The following is a 12379-nucleotide window of genomic DNA, read 5'->3' on the forward strand; positions in this document are numbered from 1 at the left end:
AGCTTCTAACTCCTATCCAAATTTTGAGAAAGACAATAATGTTGTATTTAAGACACTAAACATAAAAGCAAGCACTGGAAACTCAGTAAAATTTTAGAATGTATTATCAAGAAGATGGTTTAAGGACAACGCAGATAAGAAACAACAATTAGAAGCCAGTATAAGCTCATTAGGAATAATACATGACAAGCTAATCTTTTAATATACTTCTAACATAGGGTTAGTAGACTGGGAAAACAAACAGTGTACCTTGATTTCAGTAAAGTAAATACTAATTTTCAAAATAACCTTACAGAATATAATAATGAAAATGGGGTGAATAACAGTATAATTAAATAAGTTTGCAGCTGTATGAAAATCTTGCTTAAAAATATTAATTAATAAGACGTTAGTCTGTAAACAAGTTTTTAGTGGCCGTATCCTATTTAAGTAGGTAGTAATGAAAAATCCTAGGTTTAAGTTTAAAAGAAAAGAAAAAGGAAACTGACAGCAATTTCTATAGAAATCCCTGAGTGTTCTAACTGGCACAGGCAAAAATTTGCTAATGAACAAAGACAGATCTAAGACTACTAAAGGAGAAAAAAGAAGGCATGATATGATATGATGCCACATTAATAGAAGAATGTCCAGCTCAAAGGAAACAAAAATGAACAGAAGTCAGAAGACGTAAGAAAAACCCACCTTCACTTCTGGTTGTTTTTACCTTTCATGAATAACAGAAGCGGGTGACCAAGAGGGTGATATATATTATATATTATATAATGTCATATAATGAAACTAGAAATATTTCGCCAGGACAGTGATTGAGGGTTTGCACTTGCACATGGAGAAAAAGAACAAATGAAAAAGTAAAGGGGAGATCTATTTTCTTCAAGATGAGGAAAAACTCTACATTTATAGAGTTGTTCAGAGAATGAACTAACATCGAGTAACGTTCTCATCAGAGGCTAATGACAACCCATTAGGAATTTACAGATTCAGAAATCCATGTTTCTGGAAGGAATTTGATCTTTTATACAATAATACTAAAATACTTCTAGTACTACATAAATTAACTCAAAGAAACTTTTAAAAATTCTATTTAAAATTAACAAAAATAATTTTTACTTATATTATTAGTAAAATGAAACAAAATAAAACTACCAAAACAAAAAGAAAAATTCTACAACCACAGAATATTTCTAAATCTTGGCCAATGGTTCACAGTAACCAGATTTTGTTAATTCTATGACTATCACTATAAATAAATCACCATGCTGATTTATTTTTCTAGTTATCAAAGTGATAAACTTACATTATAATAAGATTTATCATACATATGTATACATATATAAATAATAAATATATTATAAATTATAAAACAAAATTATAAATATAAAAAATAAATTAAAATAATCCCAGGAAAGAACACAAGAGTAGTCAACAGTGATAACAAAATATATATACAATGAATGATAATAACCCTATCCATTTATGGAGTTCATTAACATTTCTCAAGCTGCTTTTCTACCTATTTGCCATTTATCTGAAAGAAACTCTGAGGCAGCTCTAAAGCTGTTAGTATTAGTCCCATTTTACTGTCTTCCGGAGGCTCACGGGGGCAAACAACTTTCTTCAGATCATTCAAGTTAGTCCAGAGTATGAATCTGAATCATGACTCCTGGTCAGTGTCTATTCTTTAATAACTTTGTTTTCTCTTTAATGAATAATACATTTTCATTTTACAAATGTTAGAATTCAGGTAGATAAGGGAAATCATCTTCCCAATTAGATAATGTACTAATATTAACAAGAAACTTTAACTTATCCTTGAGATGAAAAAAATGGAAGTAAAAGAAAATAATGTAAGTAAAGGAATAAGAAAAAATTTCTTTTACTTCCCATAATACTATGTTGAAAAAAATGCAAGGCTAAGAGAATCAGTTAAGTAGAAGAAATAATGTTTTCTTGAATGGCCATTAAACATTTTATATGTAAATATTCTTTTAACACCAAAATGTAGACATATTCCTTTAAAGTAAACTCTAGCAATATTAGATTTCTCATCTTTACACACTTAGAGAAAACAACCTAAACTTCACTTTTAATGATAAAAGTAAAAGGTAAAGACAAAACCATTACCTTGGGTGTGCTTCCTTTAATGAATTTTTTAATTGAAGACAACAAGCCGGTTTCATTCTTCGGTGGTTTTTCTCCTCCTGAAGGCAGGCTATCATCAACCTCTGAATATTTCCTCTTTGCTCTGGCAGTGCGTTGTGTTTGGATTTGATTTGATTGCTGAGAAGCTTTCCGTGTTCTCAGCCTCATCTTTTACAGGTGCCACATGTAAAACTCTAAGAGAAAAATAATAAGGATTATTAAAATTAAAATTAAACCTAGTGTGCCCACATGTGCCCAGCTTATATAACAAAAAAAAAAAACCTCTTGATTAAAAAGAAGTCTGAGTCTCCAGAAGACTGAAATAAGAAGCTAACATTTTAATTGAAAGGCTTAGTGCTTTGAACTTTATATACATTCTCCCAAATAACCTTCCCACAACTTCTGAATTATCTCTCATGATCTAATGAAGTAGGAGTAACACCAAAGAGTGTGCATGTTCCTTCCAGAGCACTATGCTGCCTCCAGCCATGCCGCATTATCACTCATTCATTCAAGTATTTATTGGGCATTCACCACATTTCAGGCACTGGGTTATATAAGCGCCTAGTAAAACGAGATAGAGAAGGTTTTTACTCTCTGGAGCTCACATTGTACTAGAAAAAGTCCTTAGTCAATGAATTAATTCCATGAGCACAATTCTAATAATCAATAAGCATACAAGAAGAACAAGAATGGCTGGATCATTTTGTGGGATCTGATTTTACCATACATAATGGTACTTTAAAAACTGAATTCATATATCAGAGAGAAAATATGAGACCATCTACTTGAACTTTCTCATTTTTGGATGAGAAATTAATGGCTGGTAAAATTGTCCCAAGACTTAGAAGTAGTTGAGAACATACCCTGAATTAGAATCTGTGAAATAAAATACAAAAATTACTACACTAAGAATTAAGAGATATTACCTCTAATCCTACTTCAATCACAGCTAAGCTATAGCCACTTAACTATTTTTTCCAGCTGTATAATGAATACATTCATCATACCATCTTGAGGCTCAAAATGAAAAAGGAATTAGAAAAAGCTATGAGGTGCAGAGGACCATAAAGCTACTCATAACAGTGAATGAATTCAGAGAGTCTAACTCCACTTAAGCACTCTAAACTCCTAAAGGTGCAGAAATTCTTGGCAGAGGGTAGGGTGTTCACAGACAAATTAGGAAGTTTAAGAAGTCATGCCTTCCTACAATGAAAAAGAACATGAAAAGAAAAAAAAAAAGAATATGAAAAGAATATACGTGTAACTGAATCAATATGCTCTGTACACCAGAAACTAACACAAACTGCTTTACAAACTGATTGTAAATCAGCTATATTTCAATTAAAAAAAAAACCAAAAACGCATGTCTTCAGTAATTCAATACTATAGTCACAGAAAAAAGTTAGAACCCTCTCCTCTTTTTAAAATACAGAGACTGCCTTGTGTGCACACACACAAGCACACAATCTACTCCAACAAAAAACCCAACTCGAAGGCTTTACCAGAGTCCTAAAATATTTTTCCAAATAACAATTTAGTTTTTCATTACTAAATGGTGCTCAGTTTTAAGTTGTCATCCTCAAATATTGCCTTTTTTCCTAAAAAGTCAAAGTTAACTTTTAGAGGGATTTACCCAATGCATGTATTATTTACTTAATAACTCTATTAACAGTGCATAAATTTTTTCTTCATTCTTGTGTTCTTCAGCACAGAATTCCTTAGAAATGGAGAATTCCCATATAGCAAATGCATGGAGTAATTTTTCAAGGAAGAACATTATTTTCAATTCAATATCTGTAAAATAAAAAAAAATTTCCCCAAAATATCTAAGGGTGAACCTATCTTAAATCCAGAATCATTAAATTTAATGAAATTAAATCATGAAATTTAAAAATTTATGAAATAATACACTGATATAAAGTAGGTCTTATAAGACTAAAGACATATAGCTAGTCCAGTCTTACGAGGTTCAGCTCACTAAAATTTAAATATTTATTAGTCAACGGCTACCAAAATGGTGATAAAGGATAAAAGTGATAATCCGTTCCCATGAGAATCAAAATCTAGCATATCTATATGATATGTATATCATATAGTGTATAAAATGCTAGGTCAATGCACATGAGAGAGTGAAGAAGGTTCTGGGAAAGCTTAAGAGAAAGGTCCTTTGAACTTAAAAATAACCAGTGGATACACACTGGAAAGAAAGACAAGAACATTTAAAGGAAGCTAAAATGTAGAGGGGTTTGGCCCATTCCAACAGTGAGCTGTAAAAGGTATACTTAATAAGTCTAAATGGGCTGGAGCAATCAAGCCCTCATAAACTTTCAACACTAACCACTCACAAAACAGATGAAGAAAACACATACTTTTCAATCCCACAAGGAATGCTCACCAAGATAGACCATATGCTGAGCCATAAAACAAGTCTTAATAAACGTCAAGACTAAAATCTTACAAAGTAATGTTCTTCAACCACAATTATACACCAAAAACAAATAAACAAAAAACTTGACAGTACCACATACACTTGGAAATTTTTAAATATATTTATAAATAAATCATGGGTCAAAAAGAACTCACAAGGGAAATACAAAATACTTTGAAATGAAGAATAACAAAAAGAGAGCATATCAAAATTTCTGGGATGTAATAAGCAGCATTTAAGAGGAAAACCGTAAACATACACGCATCTAACAACAGAGTCCCCAAAATATATAAAGCTGAAACTATCAATCTAAAGTGAAAAATAGGCAATTCACAATAATAGATGGAGACATTAATATTCCACTTACAGTAAAAGACAGAACAACTACAAAAGATCAACAAGGTAACAGAAGACCTGAACAATTCTCAAGATCTCAGTCATATGTATATAGAACATTCTAACCAACAACTGAACAATGAAGCCAAAAGTTGGTTCTTTGAAAAGGTCAACAAAATTGACAAACCTTTAGACTAGCCAAGAAAAGAGAAAATTCAACTTCCCAAAACCAGGAATAGAAGAAGGGACATTAATACTAACCTTACAGAAATAAAATGGATTGTAAAAGGAATACTATAAAAAATTATATGCCAACAAATTAGGTAACTAGACTCAATGGACACATTTCTATGAAGACACAACTAAGATAGACTCACGAATAAATCTGAAAGACTCATAACAAGTAAAGAGAATGAATTAGTAAGAAAAAATACCACAAAAAAAAGTCCAGGACCAGATGGCTTCACTGGTAAATTTTACCAAATGTTTAAAGAAGAACTAACACCAATCTTTCTCAAACTCTTACAAAAAATCGAGGAACACCTCCCAACTCAGTCTATGAGGCCAGCATTATTACCCTGATACCAAAGTCAAACAAAGAACCTCAGAAAAAAAAAAAAGAAAAAGAAAAAGAAAAAGAAATCTACAGGTCAGTACCCCTTGGAAACATAGACACAATTATCCTCAACAAAATACCAGCAAGCTGAATCCAACAGCTTAATAAAAAGACTATATACCATGACCAAGTGGGATTTATCCCAGGAATGGAAGTGTGGTTTAACATGAAAACCAATCAAATACACCATATTAAAAGAATAAAGGAAAAACTCCACGTGATCATCTCAACTGATGCACGAAAAGTATCTGACCACATCTGACACCCTTTAACAATAAAAAAAAACTCAACAAACCAGAACAGAAGGGAATTTTTTCAATCCAATAAAAGGCATCTACAAAAAACCCCACAACATCATACTTCATAGTGAAAAGCTAAATGCCTTCCTTCTAAGATCAAGAGTAAGACAAGGATATTTACTCTCACTACTTTTATTCAACATTTTACTAGAAGTTCTAGGCAATGAAGCAAGAAAAAGAAGGAAAAGAAACCCAAGTTACAAAGGAAAAGGTAAAACTATCTCTTTGTAGATGACATGTTCTTGTATAAAGAATAACCATAAAAGCAGTTACCATAAAAAGAAAAAATGAATAAACTAGACTTGATAAAAATTAAAAATATTGTGTTCACCAAAAGACATCAGTAAGAAAATCAGAAGGCAAGCAACAAACTGAGAAAATATTCACAAAACACATATCTTGAAAGCACTTATATGCAGAATATAAAGAAATCCTAAAGCACAATAATAAAGACAAACAAGCCAATAGAAAAAACTGGCAAGAGATTTGAGAAGACATTTCTTTCTTTCTTTCTTTCTTTTTTTTTTTGGTGGAGGTACTGGGGATTGAACTCAGGACCTTGTGCATGCTAAGCACACACTCTATCACTGAACTATACTCTCCCCCTAGAAGATACTTCATAAAAGTATGATTGGCCACAAGCATATGAAATGACACTCAGTATTACTCATCATCAGAAGTGCAAGTTATAGTTATAATAGCATACTAATCCACCTCTACTCAAATTGCAAAAAGTAAAAAGATTGACAAGGGTATGTAACAATGAGGGCTCTCATATTCTTCTGGTGGGAATCTAAGGTTTCGATAACAGTTGAGCAATTTCTAATAAATAACACACAGCCCTTCGATTCAATAATTTCATGTGTAAGTTTTTTATCCAAGGGAAATGTAAACATGTCCACAAATGTACTTTCACAAAAATGTTCCTGGAGGCTTTATTTACAGTAGCCCCAAACTGGGAACAACAAAAAGCCTAGCAACAGAAAGATGAATATTGTGGGCTTTGTGTTTGTCTGCTTGTTTTTTTTTTTACAGTGGAATAATAATCAGAAACAGAAAGCAACAATTACTAATATAGTCAACAACATGAAATAATCTCACACTGAGCAATGGCAGACACAAAAGAGTACATATTTGGTGACACCATTAAAAAGAAATTCTATCAGAGGCAAAAATAATCTAAGGAGAAAAAAATTGCCTTGAGGAAAGGAGATGTCCAATACTGTGATAGGGATATGGGTCTATTTGTCAAAACTTACATCTAAGACCTATATATTTCAAAGTATAGGTATTTTACCTAAATAAACACACATATAAAGTTCTTATGAATAACAACCAATCAGGTAGGATGAAACTGGGAACAGGTTGGGTAGATTCAACAAGAAAGATAAAATGTTAGTAACTAAAGAAATTGAGAGATGGGTATATGGGGAGTCATAATACCTTTATTTACTTTGTGTATATATCTGACATTTTCCATTAAAAAATAACAATAATCCTGAGTACCAGATTTACTGACAGGGTTCAACACCAAGAAACTGTTGAATAAAGTCAAAATAGAGTAGGACAGGATCAAATGAGAAAAGCAAAGAGAATGCCTAGAAAAAGTGGGAAAAAGGAACATAAACTAAGCAATCTCAGACTGCAATCCTCCATATTTTCAAAGATGATTAGAAAATAAGAGAAAGCTCCACTTAAGTCAAAACCTATCTTGAAACAAACCTTCTAAAAGTTCAGGAAAACAAACATCACATTAAAAAGTAACAAATTAGATCAGAGCCCACAAAGTTATCATAAAAAAAAAAGAGAGAGAAGCAGAATAAAATCACTAACTTCCTACAGATAATAAAATTATAGAAAGATAATTCCCAAAGCCCCCTAAACATATTACAACTATAAACATCTTCCAAGCAAACTTAAAAACACTAATACAAGAACAAATTTAACCAGAATTGGGGAAAGAGGGGGATGGATCAAGTAGCAGAACTCAGAAAAAATTAAAAAGCAAAGAAAAAAAACTATTCCAGAAATGAAGACTAAAAGAACAACATACAGAAAAATGTTCCGTAATTTATATGATCACTAACCTGTTGGAAAATTAAATTTGTCATAATTACTAACATCACCTCAAATGTAATAACTTTGTACACAAATATCAATTTACATTTCTGATTCTTTCCTTAAGACAACCTCTTAGAAGGGAATTTATGAGCTCAAAAATTCTTAACATTAGGTAGTACCTCTAGAAATACCAACAAACTGCTTTTTGGAAAGATGATTTCAACTAACAAGATAAGAAGAGTGCCTATATGACTGAATGCACATCAGAATTTACTTTTAATTTTAAAAATGTTTGCTAATTAAATGTTATTTTAAATTATAATTGTAACTAGTAAAACTATTTTAATTCTAGGGTACCTGTATGTCCCATTTCGTTAAATGCCTGTGCATGCCCTTTTTCATTTTTTCCCTAAGAATCTAAAACACTAAAATTGAAAAAGACTTAAAGTTCAAACTCCCAACCAAAGCAGAAATTTCTCAGGTACCATTCCTGTGTCTAAAGGTAACCTAGAATCTGCCTGAATGCTTAAGGAGACATAAAGCTCACTACTTCATAATGCAAATACTAATAAATGTTAAATGAATTCTAAGCAAAAAAATTTTTAAACTGAACTGAATGAAACCTGCAAATATGTACTGTCAATTCCCTTATTTAACACATTTCTAAGAATTTCTAAGAATTTAACTCTAGCAACTTGGTTAAGTATAATTTTTCTTGTTTTAAACACAAAGTTTAAAAAAACTTTCGTTTTAATACTTAAAAACAGGTACTAGTCATAACTTTTTTAGTTTACAGATTATGGCTTAATTTAGAGGAATTTAGATATTTGCATTATTTCCTCCCCAACTCTTCAAAATAACAGAACTACATTTCACACTTTAAAAATAATCTATTTCCAAGGATCTCAATAAATATTTGCTATCTCTTGGCATTTCCTGCAAATTACTAAAATCTTTAAATGTCAATGCTTACCTGAACACAGAAACATAATCCAGCCAAGTATATTACCGAAGCAATGTGTAAAATGGTATCGTGCTGGTTTTCTAGAAGGGTTCCTGCCTGTCGACTTCAGAAAAACCCTCAACCTATTCTTTTCCAAAACAAAGTACCTATTTTGGCTACATTTATCTGAACATGGAAAAGGTTAAAGTGATATATAATCAATACTTGTCCTTCATTAACCACTATGTGCAAGGCACTGTCCTAGGCTGTTTCTAATACATTATTTCACTTAAATTTAACAACATAGTGTCCATTATTTCCATTTCACTTTATTTTTCTCATGATTTCCATTTTATGACTGAGAAAAATGAGATGAGGCAATGGAAGAAGTGTTCTAACTTCCGGATAATTTCAATAAAATAACCAGCAATGTAAAAACAGTGTAATTTATAATCAACAAAAAATTTTAATTAATTAAAAACTTATCAAAAATTTCTATTTCTCATTACACTCAAAGTTTTTTTTACTTCTACCTCTTTTCTAAATAGTCATTTACAATGGGTGATTTTCCTGCGTGCAAAGTGTTAAGCAGGATTAAGAGAAAGATAAATTCTGGGAAAAGATAACAAAAATTGTAGAGGAGGTGCTGACCACAAGATAGTTTTGGGATAACCACAGTGTTTAGGGAAGAGGAAAAAGCAATCCAGGGCCAATTGGGGAATTATTCTTTCTTTACTATCAATTTAGCCAATTCAAACCCTCTCCTTTGGTTTAAACCAAGGAGAAGGCAAGGGAGTTTATCCCAAGCAACCTGAAGCCAAAGACACGGAATTACAAACTACAGCCCCAGAAAAGAGAGGAGAGCTTCTCTGATTAGTAACTGGAGTTTTGCCTAAAGGTTCATTGTTATACATTAATTGGGTTCTGCCTGTAAGAAAAGCTGGGGGCGGAATGCCATTACCAGCATAACAACCAGAAGAAAAAGAAAACTAAATAAACTACAGAATTAAACTTTTTTTTGAACCCACCAGAGATCTGAGGACTCAGGGCTGCCAAATAAAGATCCTAAACGTCCATCGACAAATGACTGGATAAAGAAGCTGTGGTATATTTATACAATGGAATACTACTCAGCCATGAAGAATAATAAAATAATGCCATTTGCAACAACATGGATGGACCTGGAGATTGTCATTCTAAGTGAAGTAAGCCAGAAAGAGAAAGAAATATACCATAGATATCACTTATATGTAGAATCTAAAAAAAAAAAAAAACAAACGAACTTATTTACAAAACAGAAACAGACTCACAGACACAGAAAACAGATTTATGGTTACCAGGGCGGGAAGGGAGATGGGAAGGGATAAATTGGGAGTTTAAGATTTGCAGATACTAATATACATAAAACAGATAAACAACAAGTTCATACTGTACAGCACAGGGAACTATATTCAATATCTTGTAGTAACTTACGGTGAAAAAGAATATAAAAACGAATATATGTATGTTCATATATGACTGAAGCATTATTCCGTACACCAGAAATTGACACAATGTTGTAAACTGACTATACTTTAATAAAAATATATATATACAACCCCCTCCAGAAAACTCAATAAAACCAAAAGTTGATTTTTTAAAAAGATCAGTAAAATGATAAACCTCCAGCAAGAATGAGGAAAGAAAAGGAAGACACAAATTACCAGTATTAGGAATACTAGCGTGAACATCACTATACATCCCACAGACATTAAAATAAAAGTAATGGAATATTACTAACAATTTTATGCCCATACGTTCAACAATTTAGATAAAACGGTCAAACTCCTCAAAAAATTTGTACCACCAAAGCTCACACAATAGTTAACCTGATCAGCCCTATATCTATTTTTAAAAATTGAAATTGTAGGAAAAGGTCTCCAACAGAAAATTCCAGACCCAGATGGCTTCACTGGAGAATCTTACCAAATGTCTTTAAAAATAAAATAAAATAAAACCCTACACAAACTCTTTCAGAAAACAGAAGAGAAGGGAACACTTCCCAACTCATTTAACGAGGCCAGCACTATTAACTGAGCCAAGTATAGGTCAGAAATTGCCTACATAATACTTACAATAATCAAATTACCTAAACTTAAAAGATAAAAGGAAGAGTTTTAAACACATATACAGCCCCATCTTGGTAATTCTACTATGCATGTTAGAATTTAACCATCTTTGAGGTTTTTTAGAGTGCCATTATCAGATGAGTTCTTTTCTATTACCAGTAATAATAGAATAAAACAAGTAAAGACAGGGAGATGAGTACACTAGGGAAATAATTCTACTACTAATGAACGAAAAGGATACAATTTAAGATTACATCACAAAACAAACATAGCAATAGGGAAATAACATTTTAAGCCTAAGCACTCACGACATTGGGGGGGGGGTATATAATGTGAAACACTTTCACTTTTTCAACATTTGAACCAGGTCTTATTTCAGGAATAGAAAAAGCTGATTGTTCAGCAATCTAAAACTGGGCATGAAGTTTACTTTCCATGTACTTGCAGCCCAGCTAACATGATTGGGAGTGGGGAGTGGGGATTCTTCCAAATTGCAACATTAATTCTTTTAGCTTCTCTGTATCTCTAAATTTCAGACTCTCATCCCAAAAGTGAATTCACTTTCCCCATCTCATCCCTAGTCTCAAAACCTGCTTTTCCTTTTGTATTTTTCCTACTATATTCTTGATTATAAGTAATCCACCTTATCATCAAGCTGGAAACCATCCTCAGCATCCTAGTCATTCTTCCTTCTCTGTTGTTCTCTACAGTCAGTCACCAAATCCTGATGATTTGAAATCTAAAATATTTCTCAGTTTTGTCCCCTTTAAATCCATCCTCTGCACTCCACAAATCTGCCTGTTCCTTCAAAATAAAGATTAAACTCTGACATTATATATAAAACCCTACAAGATCTACCTCTTTTTTCATTGCTATTTGCTGCCTCACTTTTGCACTCCAGTAATAAGTTTCCTGCCAACAATGCTGTACCATGCTTCTGCTTTTCTCTTTACCCCAAACATTCCTTCCTTTCAACTAATTCTTAACCTCATCATTTAAAGCTCAGCCGAAGTATCATGCACCCCCAAAAGTAACGACTTCCACATACCCATACCTGTGTAAACCTATGATTATCTCTCCCTAGCTCTTAACAAATCATACTGAAACAATTTGTTTATGTACCTTTAATTGCACTAAACTGTAAGAGTCTTGAAGGCAGAGATCTTATCTGTAATTCCAACAACCTGGCATACAAGATAACTCAATCTTTGTTGAACTGAACCGTAATTTTTCTCATTTCCCTCAGACACCAGAGAATGGGGGAAAAACTATGTCACTGAAACACAAACAATCCTCACTGCGGTAATCAATTCTTGCCCACAAAAAGAGACCTACAAATAAAACTAAAAATATTCCTTCCTCTTAAGATTTCCTTCCTCTTCACAAAATCCCTGACCCTAAGCAATATTTGACGCCAACAATTACGGCTGCAAACTGTCTTGTGTT

At 32.4% G+C, this 12379-nt stretch overlaps 1 protein-coding gene across 3 annotated transcripts in view; it reads right to left on the reverse strand.

The window, feature by feature from the left end:
• Positions 1-12379, reverse strand: part of CTDSPL2 (CTD small phosphatase like 2) — a 68250-nt gene that overhangs the window by 48888 nt on the left and 6983 nt on the right. For all 3 annotated transcript variants that reach the window (XM_032481326.1, XM_032481327.1, XM_014565342.2), the window contains exon 2: positions 2122-2333. In XM_032481326.1, the coding sequence (XP_032337217.1) occupies positions 2122-2307 (186 nt within the window). In that variant the 5' untranslated portion in view covers positions 2308-2333. The remainder of the gene's footprint in view (positions 1-2121; positions 2334-12379) is intronic.

This window comes from Camelus ferus, chromosome 6 (assembly GCF_009834535.1).
Source record: "Camelus ferus isolate YT-003-E chromosome 6, BCGSAC_Cfer_1.0, whole genome shotgun sequence".
NCBI classification, from domain to species: domain Eukaryota; kingdom Metazoa; phylum Chordata; class Mammalia; order Artiodactyla; family Camelidae; genus Camelus; species Camelus ferus.